The following is a 21,941-nucleotide window of genomic DNA, read 5'->3' as shown; positions in this document are numbered from 1 at the left end:
TGGGTGAACGCTTTTGCTTTGGTTGATACTAGGGATTCTTTGCCCTTATATTTAGGTTTTCTTGGAAATAAAAGAGCATTTAAAGGGCTGGGGATTTAGCTCAGTGGTGCCACCGCCTGTCTCACAAGCACAAGGTCCCAAGTTCTATCCCCAGTACCTAAAAAAAAAGCATTTAAAAACCAAACATTTAAAGTCTTATGCAAAAATGCTATTCATTATACTGATTATATGGAAAACTAAAATTATAATAGGTGAGATACCAGAATCCATCATAGGTTATAAAATATCTCATGTTATTTATAGACTGAATCTAATATTTCTACCACCTAAACAATGTTGAAAGCTTTGAAAATTAAATATGGGTATTTTCAAGACCCTATATTTAAATCTTTTCTCTATATTTGTCATTGTGTATAATACATATAATTCTAATAAGATAGTCTTTGTTTCAATCATCTCTATTTCCTTTTCCTACAAAGTTTTAACTTCTGTGTGAATGATTTCATGATTTAACTGAAACATCTAGCCATGTATAATGGAAAAAAGTTTTATGTTATTGTATTCTATATCAGGGCCTATACCAAACTCTGATTGGTATGCTGTTTGTACATGTATCATCACTCTAAGATCTAAGCATTGTTATAGAGATTAAAGATTAGAGAGTAAATTACTTTCCTAAGATTCTATAGGTGGTAACAGTAGAATCAAAATTTAAACTCAGGGTTTCAGGTGCTACTATTAGTACCAGTGGTTCTCAAAGTGAGGTCTCTGGATAATAACATCAGCATTATCTGGGAACTCGTTAGAAAAGCAAATTCTTTGGTTCCATCCTAGACATACTGAATAAGAAACATTACATGTGGCACCCAGTAGTCCTTTTAAAAATTCCTCTTGGTACTGATTCATGCTAAAGTTAAAGATTCACCATTTTGTGTTTATAGTTCTCACGTTTTTCAGGTTAGTATCACATTAATTTCTTGTAAAACTCTTTATGCCCAGTCTGCACCTCAGGCCAAATGAGGATCTGTGGGTCTGAGATTCAGGTAGCACTAAAATAACTTTCTTCGAGTGATTCCATTGTACAGCCTTTGTTAAAAATATTCTATGGCATTTAAACGTAGATATTGTTTAAATTATTAAATCACATACAGACATTGCTCCAGCCAAGATCAAGATTTTACTTGGGCAATATTAAAGCTCAGCTCTCTGAGCTTCTGACCCATATGTAGACGTGGAGTAAGGACAGAGTGATCAACCTCCATCAAAATGTCTGATTATTATCTCAGCTTATGCATCCATTGAGAGTCAAGTACAGGATATTGAAGATAAAAGAGAATGAGAAAGATTCTACGATGCCTATCTTAGAGGTGAGAAAATCAAGGCTCAGAGAGGTGAACTAATTTACTTTAATTAAACTTAGACTGTGGCAGACGTACCTTTTTGTCTCATTCCTCTTATGAATTTTTCTACTAGATGAATGCCCACAAAATTATCTTTTTTATTTCAGTACATTTCCATCTTCTCTCTTGGACTTCGAAGAAAGACCAAAACTGAAAGACAGCCAAAGGATATGGCAAGCATCATGATTGGAATGGGAGATTCCATTTAACAATCTGAGAAAGATTTAATATTAAATCAGATCAGTTCTTTTATTCCCAATACTATGTTTTTGACAGTGGGTATTCTTTTTATCATGTAAATAATTTAAAAATATATTTTGGTTCAAGGGCAGCCTGAACTTCATAGGGAGACCCTGTCTCAAAAAACTCTCTTTCTCTCCATATATGTGTGTGTGTGTGTGAATATATATATATATGTATGTATGTGAAGAAACAAAGTAAGAAACTATAGATTGTCGAGATTTGGGGAAGTAGAATTCATGTAGTTTCTGTAGAACCAGTAAAGATTTTATTCTAGCTACTTTTAATAGAAATTTTTCTTTGGACAGATAAGAACTTTTTCCTTCAGCATGAGTGCCAGACACGTGCTAGGTTCTGAATATATAAAGATGAATAAAATATAATCACTCTGAGCTGAAATCGTTCAGCATGTGTAAGTAAAGAATCTTGATGCTAAAGTATATTTTTCTAACATCACTTAGAAGCAGACCCTTGAAAGCTCTCTACCTCTCAAAATAAGTTTAGTGTTGGCTTTTCTCAGGGTAAGCCCCTTTTCCTATTCCTCTTTTAACCCCAGATCTTTTTTTGAGACCAGCACTCACATCCAAAAGATCAATTATGATCTAAAGGAAGTCAGTATTTTAAGGAATTCTGTTCTGATTGGAACCAGATTCTTAACTGCCATATTCTCTTACGTTTATTTATAGTCTACAAAGCACGTGATCTGTTTATCTGATGTACTGGATGAAAACCTATATTATAACATGGTATTGCTGCTTCTAAGCAATCAACTTACAGCAAATGCTACAGCCTGTTACAAAACCACTGTTAATACTCTATTTTTGAGGGGAGTAAGAAGGCTGAAGTAGGTTTTCAAATCTGATTTAGTTATGTACCAACAGAATCATTTCCAAAAAAATTCTTTATAAATTTATTGACTTAGCCCTGGAAATTGAGATGATCCTTTTTCTTAGTTTGCAGATTTGCAAATGAAGCCATAGAAGCGAGTCCCATTTTAATCCTGTATCTACATTGCTGATTTGAATGAGTTATTACCGACATGTGTTTTACCTTCAGTCTGTGCTCTTATAAGAATATTTTTCTTATGAACCTAGTTTTGTTTCCTTGTAGCCTGATTCTCATGTTAGGTTACATCCCTGGACTTAAATAGCAATCCCTATCCCAGATCAAGTAGGTGTCCAATAGCAGCTTGGAAAACATGTGGACATAAAATCATATTATTTAGGAAATATACAGATTAAGTATGTTAATGGGCTATCAAAAGCTATGATAACCTGAAATTTTTCCATTTGATGAGATATAGCAAATGAGACAATAATGTATCTAGCTGCCTTGTGAACCATGGCATTCAATAAAACCTTGTTGAATTTATCATTGAATTTTTATAATGCTTTTTCACCTTGTTTTGGAGACTGTTGTTCAAATATCCTGTTTTTCTGCCACCTTCTTTTGAGTAACACCTGACAAAACAATGGAAAGATGAAATTTAAATCAATTTGAAGTTTAACTTTGACATAGACGAGGAATAGGACAGCGACATACTGCTAATAATAAAATTTTCAGTTACTAAGATTTTATCAGTAGCCCAGTTATTACTCTAAGCCCTTCACATCTATTCATTTAAGCTTCACAACTATTGTAAGATAACTGCTGTTAGGCCCATTTTACAGATGAGGTATGCATAGAGAGGTTAAATAACTTGCCCAAGTCATAAGCTATTAAGTTCCAGAACTGGGATTCAGACCTAGGCAGTGTGCCTTTAGGATCTGCATACATAACCAGAACACTATACTCTTTCCTTCACGGTTCACCATTCTGTATTGGGCTGTCCTTTTGTATAACCAATGTCAAATTCTTAACAACTATGCAAGGAAGTATCAGTGTTCCCATTTTATAGCCGAGTTAACTTGATGGTTAAAGAAATTAGTTACTTGCTCAAGACACATAGCTAGTCAGTGCCAGAGCTGGAAATTTACTTCAAGCCAATGGGAAATGCATTTATTCTATAGCAGTGATGGTGAGCCTCTTAGAGCTTTCAATAATACAAACAGTCTGCTGTGGCATGCATGCCATAAGTTCACCACCCCGTCCTATAGCTTATAACTCATTAAAAATAGTGGTAAAATAGGTAACTATATTCTAAAACAAGAATATTTACAATCACTGTCAAAAGAAATGTACATAGAAGAAACAGTTGATTTTCTAGCTGAACAATGGCAAGTACTACTGGTTTCAAATTGGGCTGAACTGGAAAAAAGGTGTTTAGCTACTCTAATTTTAGCCATACAAATTAGATTGAATGGAGAGAAGTGCCAAAATAAAACGTTTTGGGTTTTGATCTTGAGAGGTTAGAAAACCATTCAGTCTATACTCCATGTTTCTGGAAATGTACCAGAAGTTATCTACACTGTCCTAAAATTTGATGACCAAGTGAAAGTAGAGTTTATCTAAGGAAGTTCACAGACCAGCAGGTTAGCATCACACTGAAGCGTGTTACAAAAGCAGGTTTCTCAACCCCAGTCTCTTGACTGCTCAATCAGAAACTCCATTAACAGGGCCCCATGGTCTGTTTTAATAGTTCTCTGGGAGATTCTGAGGCATAGAGGACTAAAGATTCCAATTTAAGGTTTGCAAGCCGAAAGACTTGAACAAATGTCTGAGCTGGAGTGGATCCATGAAAGCCATACAAGGAGTGAATTGTAAGGAGAGAGTCAATATTACCAAATTCTATAGGAAGTTCTCTTTTATTTGGGTTGTTTCCTCCCACCATTCTGCTCCAGTCCTCACATTTGTAAATTCTCTTCTAAGACAAGTGAAGAAATAGAGGGTGAGGGAAGGGGTTAGCAAATTGTTTTATGTTAATAGACGTTGGCCTGATACTTCAAAGTCTCCCTTGGATCAATGCAGGTGGTCTTCCCAGTTTTCAAATTCACACTCTGATATATTCCTATTCTATTTTCATCTTGCTTGTATGCTATTCAGAGTGATAATGATTCTATGTACTAAATAATCCAGTGTGGCGATACTCTGTCATGTCAGAGGCTACTGGAGCTCAGAGGAGGGAGTAATTCACATTGCCTGTACAGTTGAGCGGGTGGGGAGGCTAAACAAAATGGCTTCTCAGGAGCGGCGCAATGAAGATGAAGTTCGTGGACTACTCAAGGAATACTGTATTTCCAGGATGGACTATGGCATGAACAGTGCAAAAAGGCCACACTTGTATAAATACTGTATGTGAATTCTGCCACTGGAGCTCCACTGAAGTCTTAAAGAATCTTAAACCTTGCTAAGAAAAGAGTGAACACTATAAGTATAATCGGGGGATCTCATCATTATTTATGTCTTCCAATAGTGTGGATTGACACAAATGTTTATTTTATTATTTTTTTATGAGGCCCTATTGTCTTTTAGGCAGGGGTATCATTGGAGCAGCCTAAAGAGTAGATCTGGAGTTTCTCCTCTAGAGTTCACTGAGGAGATACTTTAATAGGTGGGAAGATGATAACCAGGAACATTTCAAGGGCATTGGAGATGTAGGAATAAATGGGAAGATTTCAGGGATAGAATAGGAGGCGTTATGCTGTGTCACCTGTCAAGCTTTCTGATTCATTCTGACAAAGGGCACCCAGGGGGACTTAGTTCCCTAAGCTATCACAGTACTTTCAGACATGTGTTAGATCACCACTTTAGATTGCCACTTTGTTTAAGGCAAGGAGATCTTCATCTATGTTCCTGGAGTCTTCCAGAAAGATGGTTGCAAAAAAGTATGATTGTTGAACCAGTGTAAAATAGACTTTCATAAATGTCAAGATCACAGGATAACAGTAAATACGTTAGCAGTAAAGATTCAGTGGTAAGAGACTGCACTGGTTACCTTCAATCTAAACTTTCTAGTGATTCACTTTTAAAATGCTTTATTAAGCTGGTAAAATTCCCCATCCTACAAGCATGCACAGAGGCTGTTAGCTTCAGAATACTGCCCCTACAACCTGCAATATGGGAAAAAAAATTTACCAGCTGTTCCTCAGACAGGTCTACTATCTAGATATATAAAGATCTCAAAAAAAAAAATCAGTCTGCCCCCAAATATAAAGACCTGATTAAAAAATGGACATCTGAAATGAACACATTTCTCAGACAAGTAAAAGCAGCAAATGAATATATGAAAAAATGTTCAACATTACTGGTTGAGAGATACAGATGGAAACAACACTAAGATTGCACCTCACCCCAGAAAGAATGGCTGCTATTGAGAAATTAACCAGTAACAAATGCTGGCAGGGTTGTAGGGAGAAAGGAATCCTACTCCATAGTTGGTGGGAGTTCAGATTGGTGCAACCACTGTGGAAATCAATATGGATATACTTTTAAAAACTAGGATTAGAGGTCCCATTTGACCCAGCTATCCCTCTGCTGGGTGTCTTCCCAAAAGAATTACAAGAATATATGTACACCCATGTTTATAGCAGCACAGTTTGTAATAGCTAAACCTTGGAAACAGCCCAATTGCCCATCAACTGGAGACTGGATAAAGATGTGGTTTTTCTATAAAATGGAGTACTACTTACTCAGCCATAAAGAATGAGAAACTAAAGACATGTATAGCTAAATGGATGCATGTTGAGGCCATACGCTCTTGTGATATAAATTGGAAACACGTGTAAATGCTGAATCATTTCTTTGGTGTGAAAAACTAAAAATGTAAATAAGGTTCAAACTGTATAATTGATAATGTGAAATAGGAAGAAAAGGACTAAAGGAGTAGGGGAATTGGAAAGGGTAGGGGAAAGGAAAGAAGGGAAAAGAAAAAATATGAGCAAAGGAAAAAAAGGGAAACAAAGTTTTTGTAAATAGGGAAGTTGGAGAATAATGGGGAAAAGATAACCAAAATATATCATGTAAAGGTACAAGATCCCAATGGTGATGTAACTGTACTGTATACCTAAAAAGTATCAATAAACTCAATTAAAAAAAAAAACCGCCTCCGCTCAGCCGAATTTAATAACCATGTGCCAGGGAATATTCTAAGAAAATGTAGTCAAGACCCAGAATACGCCAGATACTGCCTTCCATAATAATTTGATAGTGACAGAAAATCGGATTCTAGTCTAAATTGTAGCTGCAAGTTGGCATACCGGAACTAAAGATACGTTGCCTCAACTTCTGGGCGTGCACGAGAGTGTGTAACCTTGAATCGATTGCTTCTGCCTGGCGGAGGTTTATTAGGGGAGGACTCGGCACCAAGCTACCAGGAAAAGGAGGTGAGTTAGGAAAAGCCGTCAAATTTTAGGAGGACGCTCTGGGTCAGCTTGGAGAGACCCCAAACGTGCCGAAGTTGCAGTTATGTTCACACCCGGGGTGATGCGAGTTTTGCGCAAGAACAAGACCCTTCGCTACGGAGTCCCCATGTTGGTGAGTGCAGTGAGAGGAAAGCGGAGCCTTCTGGTTTGCAGCATCAGAACTTCGGGAGTCTGTAATAGAAGCCGAAGATAGGATCTAATTACGCTGACGACAGACTGAGAACTTTAAACAATCTTCTAGTCTTCTAGGGAGCAGGATATCGCCCCCGCCCTCTCTTCCCGTGAATTACCAGGATCTGTGTGATATCTTTCTTATCAAGAACACGATTGTTGTTATTATACCCGTTTCACAACTGAATAAATTGAATCTCAAAGAAACCAGAGTTAAGGGCAGTCTCGGTGATTACAAAATTTGGTTACCGATTTTTGTGAAGAACCAAATAAGAACTTACAAATAGTGTTTAGCACAGCACCTGCTGTGCTGTGGCGCCCTCAACGGGTTGATGTGTTACTCTATGTTTCTAAAGCAATTTTTAAAATAGCTTTGGTGTTTATATGGCTGCATAGAATTTTACACTGAGTTCCCGAAAGATGTCATGAGAATACAGGTTAAGGTCAGAAAGCCAACCCGAGTTGGAATCCAGACAACTACCTTTAGTTCCTGTGTGATCATGGGCTACTTATTTTGCTTCAACCTCCGTGTCATAATAAATGAAATAATTTGTCAAGTATATAAACAAAAGCAGCTTTTTAAAAAATACGCAGATGTTTATTACTTTGATACAGGTATTGGCACAGGTGAAGATACCAGCTTTTGCATTTAAGGAGGACTAAATGGAAAAAGGTGATTCTAGAAACAATGGGTTTTTCAAAAGCTCATTTTTTATGAATCTGGATTTTTCTCATCTCTTCAAATATATTTTTAAAGATTTCAAGAGTAACTGTCTTTATAAATAACAGTAATTACATTTGTGTTGAGGGTAGGGCATGTATAAAAACTATTCTGTGCAGATTACCACCTAGAAACAGTGTGATTGTGGTCACTGACTTTTCGTTCCCAGCATGTCCCTATGAAAATCAGTTTGTTTTCTTCACCTTTCAAAATTACCAAAGTAAAGGTCTTAAACGTAGTATACATTGAAGTACCTCAGTTCTTCTTCCCGAGTACGCTACTGTGCTGCTACTGTAGACTGTTCTGTGTAACTATACTTGGCCTAGGGGCCGTGTTTCTGAGAATTGGCCCCACACATAAATAATTTTGTACAGCAAAATACTGTATTCAGGAGTCTGATATACAGTATCAGAATGAATTCAAGGGACACATCCTCTTGGTCATGTGTCAGTCAAATATGCCATCACTGGTATACTGTGTATTCAAGTTGATATTACAGTATTTTCTTTTTGTTGTTAATGCTTCCTAGAAATCTTTATTGAGCAATATACAGAAGGGGATTTGGATTATCAGATATAGGCTAATAATACTTTTTTCCTCTTTCTTCCAAACCATTTAAAATATATATTTGCTTGTTTAACCACCAAAGTTTACATTTCTAATGTGACTTATTAGACCTGTTTTTTTCCTGTACACCCCCCCAAAATTCACCAAGAATGTTCAGTTCCTTGTTTTTAGTATATTCTCCATTGCACAGCCATTATCACATTCTGTCCTTCTGTTTGTTTCAGTTGCTGATTGTTGGAGGTTCTTTTGGTCTTCGTGAGTTCTCACAAATCCGGTATGATGCTGTGAAGATTAAAGTAAGAATTACAATTGGAGTTCGACTTATGTCTGTATATGTATGTTTTTGTTTAGTATACTTAGTCTGTTTGTCTTGCTTTTTAAGATTAATATACAATTTTTGCTCTCTTATTCTTTAAAATAGATTAATAATCCCATAGAACAATCTTTAGTGTCATTGTATTTAGAATTCAGAAGGATCTAAAGAATGTGAGTAAATAATTTTTGTTTTACTTTATCTAACTATAAATTAACTTTTATCTTACTACTAATTTTATAAATTATGTTGATATATATCTAGCAACTAATACTAAAAAATGGAAGATTACTTTTTGTTATACATAAAGGTGTAATCTTTTTATAGTAACTACTTTATAGTAGGACCGTGCTAGTTCCTTCATTGTGCAGGTGAGGAAGCTGGGGTTCAGAAAGCTTATGTATCTTGCCCCTGTTATCATGTGGCTATTTAGGGGTAGGGCTAGGATTCTTACTCTTACATTTATTGTCAAATTTGTGCCAAGCATGATGTAAGAACTCTGGTTCATTCACTGAGTGCTGTGTAACTTGTTTGTGACATATATCTGATACCAGAAGATTGTCCAGGTATATCATCCGCAGAACTAAGTAATATTGCTGGGAAAGTAAAGAGTATAAAGGTGATTCAGTTTTCTACATGAATTTGAGAAAAGCCAGTTCTAGCTAGTCTTAAATATAGATACAAATTAGTGAATATTATATTTTTTAAAATACGTTGTTTTTATAAGGATATAGAATAATTTTTAGTTACCTGAAAAATTCCAGTAAATTTTCAGTTTACTAACAATTCTTAGTTTAACTGTGTTAAAAGGTTTGGTTTAGCATCCCAATTCCTTTTATCAAAGTGACCTAAAAAAAAAAATAAGAGCATTTAGCTCAGTGGCACTGCACCTACCTCCTAAGCACAAGGTCCTGAGTTTAATCCCCAGTACTGCAAAAATAAATAAATAAATAAATAAACTGACAGCAGTTGCTTCTAGTTTTTAGCCTGACAAAGATATGGTTTATCTCCCATTTCTGAAGGGTGCTGGTGTTTTTTTCTTTTGAATGATCATGCTAGCAACCATGGATCTACAGTCATGGATTATCCATTATTGAATCACACCAATTGATTTAAGTGTGCAACTTAAGTATATTGCAGTTGTGAACGCTTACAGTCTTTGATTTTGCTTATTATGCTTTGTAACATGGTAGTGCTGGCTTAATTTTTAATGTGACAAATATTATGACCATATTTTCTAAGATTCAATAATGAAAATGAGAAAAACTATGATACCAATGCCAGTGTGATCTCTATATATCACTGAAAAAGAAAGCCCTGTTATTTTAATGGGAGATGGAAAAGACACATACAGTTGGATTAGGGAGTTAAATAACCAAAACAAACAAACAATAACCAAAACAGAGCATACTGTACAATATGCAAAAATAAAAAATGAGCACCTTTGGAGAGAGGAATGTGAAAACACATGAAGGCTGTGAATCTTACATGTGTAGGAGGACAGGCAGGCAGTACTTCCAAATCATAAGTTTATTTATCTCCCCTGTGCAAATACCAATACTTAATCTGCAATAGTAGATGCTGTTAATTCATGTACTATGAATCTGAATAAAATTACCTTTTTCAAATGTAGAGATGCATTTTAAAAATTCTCCAGTGAGTAAACAAAAGAAGAAAGTTTAATACCAAATCTATTGACTCTACCTTATATAGCTACTTGGTTGAGTCTTACCAAAGATTGTGCTTGTATATCAAATGATTAAATTATGGCATGGAGAAATATTTACCATAACTCTTTAGGTACTCCAATTTGTAAGAAATGGAGTTTCAAATTGTCTTCTGATTTCTTTGAAGATTTTCAGTGAAACAACAGAAGACATTAAAAAAATTATTAATGTCCTATAAAGTGTTGGTTTTGCCCAGTTTTCTCTCTTCTTCGATGGACTTCATTCAGATATAATTATTTTTAAATTAAGTTTAACACTTCACTTTTTAATTTTTCTATTTGCTTCCATTCTTTTTCTTTTCTGTTTTTTAATTTGTATGTTTTATATTATTTTTATCTCCTAATTATTAAACCTGTCTTTTGCTATGACCAGTCTGTTATTAGAGCCATCTTTTGAATTTGTTGCTATATTTCTTTACTACTGAACTGTATATTTAGTTTTTTATTTTATTTTAATGTAATATAAATAGATGTTTGTTTGTTTGTTTTTTGGTACTAGGGATAGAACTCAAGACCTTGCACTTGTGAGGCAGGTGGTAGAACCACTGAGCTAAATCCCTGGCCCTACAAGTAGATATTAATAAGGAAAATATAAACAGTTCTATGGAAAAATAATTTTTATAACAAAAGAATTATAGAATAAAAATGGTAAATACACTGTGTATCATGATCTTAAAAAACTTATCTGTGCTAAATCAGTCCGTGGACTAATCCAGTACTGTACCCATGGTCCATCCATTCACTCTCAAATGCCCCACCTATGAGTGCCTGAAGTTTTGAGGGAGGCATCTAAGTGTAAGCCATAACATTTTTTTTTTTTTTTTTTTTTTTTGGTACCAAGGATCAAACTCAGGATCTTATGTTTGTGAGGCAGGTGCAGCACCACTGAGCTAAATCCCCAGCCCTAAACCATAACATTTGACTCTTGGTCCCCCAAAAGACTCATGTGGATCCCTTTATGCAAAATGCATTTAATCCATCTCTAAGAGTGACCATTGTCCTTATAGTTTCAGCATTGCTGAAAAGTCCAAGTCCAAATTCTCTGAGATTTAAGGAAAATTCTTAGCTGTGAGCCCCAGTAAAAATGAAAAGAAGTTAAACACTTCCACCATACAATGGCACAAGATAAACATTCCCATTCCAAAAGGTAGAAATAGGGGAACAGAAAGGAATGGGACCAAAGCAGGGCAAACATTAAATCTCAGCATTCCCTGCCCAACACGTAGGGTAATCTGTGGCAAGATGTGAACTCCAGAGGATATATGGCTCTACTCCTACAGCACTGCTGGTGGTCATAGCCCTCATGGTCCCTCTCTTCAGCCAGCTTTGCTCACTTCTTACATCTTTTCTCAGATGATCCACATCCTGGCTTCTCCAGCCTTCTGAGTTTTCCACTGCACTTTAGCTTCACACTCACAGCTTTACACACTACCCTCTCAGGGACACACTGCCTGGCATCCCAGGCCTTCTTCTGAAATCTGGGTGGAAGTTTTCCTGAATACTCTTGTATTCCGCATGTACCTAAAACCTGCACCCTGGGATGAAGTGCAGGTCTGCTGCCAGCTGGAGCAGTAACCAGCCTTCCTCCTCTTGGCTGTAGGAGCCAAGTGCCTGGCTTGTTGAGTGCTGTGAACCCAACCCCACGGAACAAATGGCTCAGGACACCACCTGAAACAGGTGCCCTGGGACTCTTGTCAGTTCAGACTTTCACCTTTCCAATTTTGAGGCTGCAGTGGGTAGAGTACTGTTGGTTCTTGTGATACCTTGGGCCATCTTTTTTTATTGGCCTGTTCTGCAGTACTTTGCCTTTTAGTGATAATCTTTTCAGCAACCTAGTTCTCCTCTGCTTTATCTTTACAGGCCACATCTTTACTGGAACTTCCTTTCTGGCCAAACTCAGACTTTTTAAATCATTCCGCTGATCCGTTTGCTCTTGAATCTCAAGGTACAGCTAGGTAAAAGCCCCCACCAGTAGCCTCAACATTAGACTGCCTTAAAACTTCTTCCATGAGATTCCTTAGTCCATTGCCCTTCATCTCAGTCTCCTGTAGTGTCTCTGGACATGAGCAAAATGTAAACAAATTTTCTGCCAATGCATGACATATCCTAGAGTGCAGCTACCCAGTAGAGTCCTTCTTCCCAACTGAAACCTCTTGAGCCTGGTCTTATCCATCTGCATTACTCTCAACATTCTGGTTTTCAGAGATCTGATCATAATCTCCCATCAAGCTTGGGAACTTAAAGCATTCTAGGGCTGCTTTTCTAGCCACCATCTCCATAACTTTCCAGACTTCTCAGCTATATAAGCCAATTCCAAAGGCTCCTGAACCACATAGCCAGGTACCTTCACAGCAATGACCCCACTCCTAGTATCAAAATCTTTCTTAGTTACTTTCTTATTGTTGGGACAAAATATCCAACATGCCCAAGTTAAAGGAGGAAAGGTTTATTTAGCTCACGGTTTGTAGTGGTTTCAGTCCATAGTTGGCTGATTCCAAGGGAGGGCAGCATGGAAAAAGGGCATAACAGAAGAAAAACAGTTCATGGTGTGGCAGGCAGGAGACAGCAAGCATTTCTTTCCCATTTTATTCCATCCAGGCTACATGCTTATTGGTTGGTGCCGCCTATACCCAGGGTGGGTCTTCCCTCTTCAGTAAGTTTATCACCCACACCTAGAACTATGCTATACCAATCAGTGAATTAATCCAATGTCACACATCCATTATCCAGTCATTCCCAAAAATCCACCTATGAGCACATGAGGTTTTGGGAGGACATTTATATAGAAGCCATAACATTTGCCATGTGTTTTAAGTTGGCCATACTATTCCAGTTCTACAACTTTTACAAAGTAGAAAATTGAATGTAAGCAATTGTAAGTAACTTACAGATTTCTCTTTCTTTCCTGCAGATTGATCCTGAATTGGAAAAAAAGCTGAAAATGAGTAAAATATCTTTAGAGTCAGAATACGAGGTATGATAACGTTAATAGTTTTATCTTTTGTAACAGTCTTACTGGTCATGATGGCTTCTGTCTGCCTTAAGATAAATTAGTATTGCAAAAAAATTATTTATTTTAAATATATGGTATTTAATAAACTACAGGTTAAATATCTCTTAATCTGAAACGCTTGGTACCAGAAGTGTTTTCGAGTTTTTCAGATAGACTTTACCAGTTAAGCATCCCTTATCTGAAAATCTAAAATGCTCCCAAATCTGAAATTTTCTTCTTGTTTTCTTTTTGTGACACTGAAGATTGAACCCATGGCCTCACACATGCTAGGTAGTGTTCTGATTCTGAGCTACACCTCCAGCCCAAAATCTGACTTTTTTGAGCATTCATGTCAACAGCCAAGAAGGTTTAGATTTCAGATTTTGGACTTAGGGATGCTTAACCTGTATATAGTCATTTGAAAAGAAAATGAAGATAGATTCATATTTCTTATACCATGAATGATAAATTCCACCTGCATCAATAATCTAAAATTAAGCAAAACAGTAATTGTGCTAGGAGGAAGAAAATGCAGATTTTTAAGTCAGAAAAACCTACTTAAATATGATCTCAAACCCAGAATTTGTAAAAGTAAAGATGTGTGTTTATATATTAAAAACCTGAACGTTCAACCTAAAAAAATTATATATGTTGCTGGACATGGTGGTGCACACCTGTAACCCCAGCACTCGGGAGGCTGAGGCAGGAGGATTGCTGTGAGTTCGAGACCAGCCTGGGCTACAGAGTGAATTCCAGGTCAGTCTCAACTACATAGTGAGACCCTGTCTCAGAAAAACAAACAAACCAACAAAAATTCTATATTGTCACAAATTAAATGAGAAGTTCTAAAAATTTGTCCTTATCATGGCTAATTGTGAAGAACATCTACAAGTCAGTATGAAAATGTTCAATAAATTAGTTGGTCAGTAGGAATGTGGCTAAAACAAAGAGTTTAGAGGAAAATAAATAAGTATTCTGAAACACACAAATGCTCAACTTATCAAAATAAGAATGTCAAAGTTATAATGAGGTACCATTTTCCACCAGTCTGATTAGCAAAAATCAAAAAGCTTAATAGCATATTATATTATAGGATGTGGTGAAGGGAAAATGTTCCCCATTTATATTTTAATCATTTTTTGACTGAATCATATTTGTGTGGTCATTCTTTTTTTAATATCAGAAATCAAACTCGGGACCTTGCACTTGCCAGGCAGGCGGCGGCATGTGTGGTCTTTTTTGATTGAAAGTTGGTAATGAGTATTAAAGAGATTTCTGAAGTGTTGATTTTCATTTTACCTGACAGTTAAGTTATTGGCTGATCACTTTGAACTTGGTGTTGTGCTTTGAAAGGAAGAACCCATGAAAAGGCTGTGATGTTTCTTAGATCAGTGTAACTTGATGTTGGACTCATTCTTTCAACTATCTCCCTAGAGGATCTTGGCAGGTTTTGGTTTTAAATTTTGTTGGAGAAGTAGGTATTCTTCTCAACATAATCCTTACTCCTAAAGAAAAATTTTTTAGGTGTCTTGGCTAGTATTAAGAAGTCCACTCTGGCACGACTACTGCTTCTCTTCAACATTTTTTGAATCTGTTCCACACTCATTCCTATGGCAGTTGACTAGTAATTGGTAGGTCTTGAGTGTCTTCTGGATGCAAGCACAATCTATCATTCAGTCACTATCTTTTGTAGAATTTCTACAAAGAACCTTTTGTCCAAAAATTATCTTATTCACTTTTCCATCACTAGGACGCAATACTCAACACCCACTACTTACAAGAAGACAGGTTTAAATTGGTTCACAGTTTCTGTCGATCCACTGGCTCCAAAGCTGAAAAAGCATGGTAGAAGGGCCTTGGCAGAGGAGAGTTACTTATCTCATGACAGCCAAGAAGTAGAAAAAGAAGAGAGGAACCAGGGACAAGAATACCTGCTTTCAGGTCATGCCACCAATGACTCTGCTCCAACCAGGCCCCACCTTCTAACAGTACATTCAGCTGCTGAACCTATCAGTGGATGAATCAACTGATGAGAACAGCATCCCCAGGATCTAAAGGGGACATTCTAGATGTAAACCTTCCACACACACAGAATTTTGGGGGACATTTTAGATGTAAACCATAACAATCTCTGAAATCAGACATTTATACATCACCTTCTATCAACCTTGCCTGTCATCCAAGACTGATTTTAATTCTCTTTATCATACACATCTTATTTTATTTGGTTATTGGCCATTACTCTTAATATCTTTAAATCATTTCATAACAACATGTAAAAATACTTTACCTTCTTCCAAGCTAAATTAATAAAATTTTGCTCCTTTGTATATATTTATTTCGGTTCTCCTCATGTATTTTTCTTGTATTTTTATTCACTACTTCCCTATTTGGTCATTCACTACTTTCCTGTTTGGCCACTTGAGAACATATAAGCACTATATCAGTGCTAATGCTGTGAAAGATTTATTTGGGAGATTTTTTTCTAATTCTTCCAGAAACCATGGAATTTGAGAACTAAAACCATATCAAACATTTATTCCTGTCTTTTCATTATTACTTATGAAGGAATGAATGCCTAGGTGGCTTAAATAAATGCTAAAGGTTATACAGCTAATTAGTAAAACCGTAATGCTTAATAACCAAAGGTCAAGGTGAACTTAGGCCATTTTTCCCATCTTTGGATATGTTACCCTGTATTCTGTCAGCCTGTTTTCTTTGTTTTACTTAATTATTCCAGAACAATGAAAGCAGCAAATGTATAAATGGAACTTTTGGAGTGATGGACAGTACAAGGGAGAAAAAATATTTTTTTTCTTCCCTTTTTCCCTGCCTTCCTGTGTTTGAGAGACTCTTCAGATTAAGTGAAAGTAGAATGGTCAAAATTGTACCTGAAATGAGTTTTGACTGCTCAAAAGGGTATTGTTCATGTTAACTGTGGGGAAAGTCTTTTTTATTCTTAACCACAGGCTTATTTCTCAGACACAAGATAAATCGTGTTGGTCTGTTCCTTGTAGAAGAGTTTAGGTCTCTAACTTTGTTCTTTGCTTCTTATTTTCTACCATCACTCATGCTAACCTTTATAGTAATTATTCTGGATCAGCCTTCAGATTTACACTTTTTTCCACAGCTTCTTACCTTTTTTTGTGCTCTCAAAAAATAAAGCATGTAGACACTTTTTCTGTGTCAGTAGTTTTATTACTGTGGGGGAAAGAGAGGTATTAGCATTAGTAGCGAGCAAGAAATGTTTTAAATTCTAAGAAATAGGACTTTTTCAGTTTTGTTTGTTTTTTTTTTTTTTGGCTTACGGCGTACTTGAAATTCTAATTGAGGGCCTATTAGATTCTTTCTATGCATTCATTCAGTGATTTTGTAGTCAAAGCCACAGACTCCTACACTAACTTAAATACTTTAACTTTTGTTGTCCTATAGAAAATAAAGGACGCTACTTTTGAAGACTGGAAGAATATTCGAGGCCCAAGGCCTTGGGAAGATCCTGATCTCCTTCAAGGACGAAATCCAGAAACCCTTAAGACTAAGTCAACCTGACTATGTTCATTCTTTTTAAAAAATGTTATCAGTGGGACATACTGGATCATTGCTTTAAAATTCTAGGTCTGTGGAAACCTGGCTATGAGTAATTTGATAGAAGATAAACTTGATTTTTAAAAAGTCAAGTACAAGTGTTTGTATTTCCCAGCTAGTCCACTTGCAAATCAAAGTAATAGTATTGACAACATAAAAACACATTTCAAAGAAAAACCTGAGTACTGCTTTCCAGGTATGTCACATATCCCACTCAAGATGGGCACTCATCTACACCAGTCACTATTGCAACATTTTGCTACTTCATTTGGATTTAATGAAAATAGCAGGCTTCAGTTCAATTCTCACAGTAAAATGGGGCCGTGATTTTATGCTAAACTTACATAGAAAAGTAATCTTGATCACTATCTAGTAACTCTTGGTATTACTTGTAATATATCATAGTATGCTAATCAGTCTCTAAAGCATCATCTCATGAGTGTGTTGATGCCATGCTTAAACTTATTATCAATGTTAAGGAAATAATATTCCCAGTTAAAAAATGTTAAACAAATTAACCTTGAGCCAAAAATAATGAAGTAGTACATGATCGTAAGCAGATGCAGCAAATTGTTAAGGTAATTCAGAGATAACTGCTATTTGGAAAAAGCTTATTTAATTTATGCTTTATCCCTTAGCATAATTCACATACAAAATTATTCTAGCTTTTTGTTTGGTTGGCTGGTTTTGGTTTTTAATTTTAGGTTTGCTATAACCTCATCCCTAGTAAAAGAATAAGAATGTTCTTTTTTTTTTAACTCATTTTCTCCTTTTCACTGTTCTGGACAGCCTTGACCCTCTACCTTCTGGTATTTTAATGCTTAATTCTAAATGCCTAATGTCTCAAATAGCCCCACTACAATTGCCAAAAAAAGTAATAAATCTGCCCCACTTTTACCCCAGTAAAAAATTTGTATTCTCAGCAAGTTACTGTTGTAGAGAGTAGAGTAAACTGGTTATCTTGTAGTAATAATTGGTGAGAGAGGTGATTTATAAGACTTAATTATCTGGAGGAATAAGTTTCACTGGAGAGAGAGTGATTGGTTCACCCAAATTTCACTGCTACAAAAAAGTAACTCAAAAGTGGATCATTGATTTAAATGTAAAAAATTTTTAGAAAAGTCTTTGAAACCTATTAAATAGTTCATATTAAATATTTCTTACAAAAATATTCATAAAAGAAAACATTATTAAATTGACTTTATCAAAATCACAGAACTTTTTCTCCTTACAGACTGTTTAATTGATGAAAGATGTAGGGACTCAAAGAAAGTATTAATGAATAACATATCTGGTAAAAGTTGTCTAGAATACAGAACTCTAATAACAGTTTTCAAAAATCCATTAATAAAATAGGCAAAAACCAGAGATACTTCATAAAAAGGATATATAGATGGCAAATAAGTACATGAAAAGCATATTTGATATCAGTAGCCATTAAGGAAATGTTAATTTAGACCACATTGAAATATTAATTACTCTTAGAACAGCTAAAATAAGCAGGTATGGTGGTGCACACCTGTAATCCCAGGTACTCTAGAGAATGAAACAGGAAAACTACAAGTTTGAGTCCAGCATGGAGAACATATCTCAAAAAAAAAAAAAAAAAGCTGGAGATTTAGTTTAGTGATGGAACACTTGCCTGACATGTGAGAGACCCTGGCTTCAATTTCCATTACTACACACACACGTGTATACGCACACTAAAATTGAAAAATAGTGGCAGTACCAAATGCTGACCAAGATGTGAAGAAACCAAATCTCTCACATATTGCTGGCATCATGTTAAGTAAAGCCATCCTGGAAAATCATCAGTCTCTTCAAAAGAAGCACAAGATACTTGTGGTTTCCTTTTTAACATATAAGAGTCTTCAAGGTTTTTTTGTTTTTGTTTTTTTTGTTATGGGGATCAAACTCCAGATCTTGCACTTGTGAGGCAGGTGGCGGTACTACTGAGCTAAATCCCAGGCCCAGAATCTTCAAGTTTTAACTCTACCCCTAATATATTGAAAAAGTGCAAAATCAATTCTTCTTTAATCTGTCTGAGAATTGAGGTCACAGGAAAAGCCACCAGCATGAAAACTGGAGACATAAGCACAGCATCACAGTTACCTGGAGGAGAGTCTGCCCAGAATCCACTGCTGGAGCCACCATCAGATACAGATGAGCTAATTGATAGAAACTGAGTATGGACTAACTTGAAAGAAAAACTACTGGAGGCCAGGCCTTGTGAGGAAGGTAAATTTCTGTGAGTTTTCCCTTTGGGAGTCCCACCAGGTTTTCATAGTAAGTATATAGAGAAAGAGGGGAAAAAAAGAATTGCTTATGTTTTTGGCAGTATTGGGGGAAAATAAACATTTTGAAATAGGCCCAGAGAATTTAGAATTTGTTTTTTTTTGTTTTTTTTTTTCTCTAGAAAATCCTGGTCTCAAGGGAAACTTTTGCTAGAACCTAATCACTTTGGATGTCACCAGAGCTTAATCACCTGGAAAAAGGGAAACTTTCAACTCCAGCTTACCGCATCCTTCCATTTCACCTAAGGAGGGGTTGAGTGCCTGGGAGAATGACTGAGAAGTAATGGTGCAGGTAAAAGTCAAGGGGCTACTTTCACTAAAGGTCTAATCATTGGACTGTAGAATGCCTCTTACTCCTGTTGCCACATCAGTAAAGGCCTATTCACAGGAGTTCTTTTTGTCCAGTATATTTTGTCCAAGGTTCAACAAAAAAGGAAGAAAAAAAGATAGTTTGAAGAGTTAAGATAAGCATCAGAACTAGACTCAGTTATTAAATGTTACAATTATCAGGTTGGGAATTTAAAATGATTGATTAATATGATAGGAGCTCTAATGGAGAATGTATGTAACATAAAAGAGCAGATGGCTAATAAAGGCAGAAAAATAGAAGTAAAGTAAAATTTTAAAAATACAATCTCACAAGTGAAGAATCCTTTTATTGGATCATCATTAAAGTGAACATGACTGAGGAAAAAAAAGAAAAGGAGAAGAGGGAGAAAAGTAGATATACATGCTAACACTAATAGCTGAGGTCAATGTATTAATTTCAGACAAAACAGAGGGGTCCTATCCTATAATGATAAAGAGTCCTTTCTACAAAAAGACATTATTTTTAATGTGCATGTGCCTAACAATGAACCAGCAAACCAGTAACAGATAAAAAAAAAAAATCTCCAAATACTTGAGAATTAAACAATATTCTTCTCATTCACTTATGGCTCAAAGAACTGTTTAAGAAAAATTAAAAGTATTTTCTAAGCCAGGCATGCTGGTGCATGTCCTGCTGAGGCAGGACATTTGCAAGCTCAATCCAAGCCTAAGCACTTCAGTAATTTAGCAAGATCTCGTCTCAAAATAAAATAAATATATCAATAAATAGTGATTCAGTTTAGTGTAAGGCCCTAGGTTCAATTCCCAGTACCACAACAACAACAACAACAAAGTACAAAATGAAATCTAGGGCCAAGTATTTAGCTTAGTGGTTATACACTTGCTTCATAAGCACCAAGTCCTGAGTTGGATCCCTGGTGCCAGACAAGAAAGAAAAAGAAATTGAAATACAATTTATCAAATTTTATTCAATGAAAGATTCTTTTAATTGAATGTGTTAGAATAAAAGGAAAAGTCTAAAATTATTAATCTGAATTTTTAGCTTAGGAAATTTTTTAAAAAGCAGATTAAATTCCAAGAAACAGGAGGAAAAAAAAAAAGCAGAAATCAGTACAGATGTAAGCAGAAGAATGGTGGAGAAACTCAAGCCAAAACTAGTTCATTGAAAATATCACTAAAATTGATAAACCTCTAGCCAGACTAAGGGTAAAAAACAAAAAGTACTAATATGAGAATTAAAAAGATCATTGCTAATTACTCCAGAGACATTAAAAAAGTATTAAGAGCAATGCTATACCCATAAATTTGAAGACATACACAAAATAGTTAAATTTCTTAAAAGATACTGTCTACCAAAACTTAACATAAGGAGAAAATCATCTGAATGGGCCCATATTTATTAAATTGACTCTATAATTAACCTTCCAAAGGAAAAAGTATGAGAGTGGTGAAGTCTATCAAACATTTAAAGATGAACTTATGGCAATTCTCTATGACCTCTTCCAGAAGATAGAAGTAGGTAGAATACTTCCTAACTCAAAAGCAGGCAAAGACATAAGAAAGGAAAACTAAACCAATACCATGAATATTGATGCAAAAATCCTTAACAAATATTAGCAAATGAAATCCAATAGTGTAGAAAATAATTAGACACCACTTTCAAGTGAGATTCATTTCAGGTCTGAAGGCTAGTTCAACATTCCAAAAGCAATATTATCACATCAACAAGCTAACAAAATCACATGACCACGTCATTAGAAAAAGCAGTAGACAAATTCCAACACCCATTTATGATTCTTTAAAAAAGGAACTTTCTTAACTCCTTAGAGTACTTGGATGCTTTCCATAAGATCAGGATTTTTCCCTTTCACCACTTCTACATAATGTCATATGGAAATTCCCAGGTAAAGTAAGACAAAAAAAATAAAACAAGGGCGGGGAATCAGACTATTCACAAATGATGTGATTGTCCATGTACAAAATCACAAAGAAACTGGAACAAATAAGCAGTTGTAAGATCATTGCAATATACAGGTTGACATGTAAAGTCATTTGCTTTCCTATCTACTAGCAACAAACAGTTGGAATTAAGAAATTAAAAAGACTACAATCTGTGGTAGAACAAAAAAATCCCTTTGTATAATATGTACAAGATCTGTATGAAGAAACCTGCATATGTAATCAAGAAAGATAAGGGATTCAGTGTTTTTGGATAGGAAGAGACTCAATGTTCATATGTAGGAAGGCTCAATATTTTAAAGATGTAATTCTTCACAACCTGATTGATCCATACATTCAGCAC

The 21,941-nt window shown here is 35.7% G+C and overlaps 1 protein-coding gene across 2 annotated transcripts; it reads left to right on the top strand.

Annotated features, from left to right (window-relative positions):
• Window positions 1–6,437: 6,437 nt before the first annotated feature.
• Window positions 6,438–21,563, top strand: LOC104877079 (cytochrome c oxidase assembly protein COX16 homolog, mitochondrial). Of its 2 annotated transcripts, XR_784508.3 has the most exons (5): window positions 6,438–7,052; window positions 8,624–8,734; window positions 13,350–13,412; window positions 16,863–19,253; window positions 19,432–21,563. XR_784508.3 is itself a non-coding variant. In XM_010645377.2 (4 exons), the coding sequence occupies exons 1-4, from the start codon at window positions 6,984–6,986 to the stop codon at window positions 16,977–16,979; spliced, it is 321 nt and encodes a 106-aa protein (XP_010643679.1). In that variant the 5' UTR covers window positions 6,438–6,983; the 3' UTR covers window positions 16,980–18,401. The 2 variants fall into 2 exon arrangements, 1 of the variants encoding a protein (XP_010643679.1); XM_010645377.2 differs by lacking the exon at window positions 19,432–21,563 and having other exon boundaries at window positions 8,624–8,695; window positions 16,863–18,401.
• Window positions 21,564–21,941: the final 378 nt, after the last annotated feature.

The sequence above is a fragment of the Fukomys damarensis genome, unplaced genomic scaffold (assembly GCF_012274545.1).
Source record: "Fukomys damarensis isolate Sample0158 unplaced genomic scaffold, DMR_v1.0_HiC HiC_scaffold_21, whole genome shotgun sequence".
NCBI lineage: Eukaryota > Metazoa > Chordata > Mammalia > Rodentia > Bathyergidae > Fukomys > Fukomys damarensis.
Note: the sequence above shows the minus strand (reverse complement) of the source record. Positions and strands in the feature narration are given on the sequence as shown.

What these genes read in the sequence shown, in the direction of transcription:
- LOC104877079 (XM_010645377.2), top strand. Translation starts at nt 6,984, where the DNA reads ATGTTCACACCCGGGGTGATGCGAGTTTTGCGCAAGAACAAGACCCTT. An exon ending in GCTACGGAGTCCCCATGTTG is followed by an intron (nt 7,053 to 8,623) that starts GTGAGTGCAGTG and finishes TGTTTGTTTCAG; the next exon opens with TTGCTGATTGTTGGAGGTTC. An exon ending in CTTTAGAGTCAGAATACGAG is followed by an intron (nt 13,413 to 16,862) that starts GTATGATAACGT and finishes GTTGTCCTATAG; the next exon opens with AAAATAAAGGACGCTACTTT.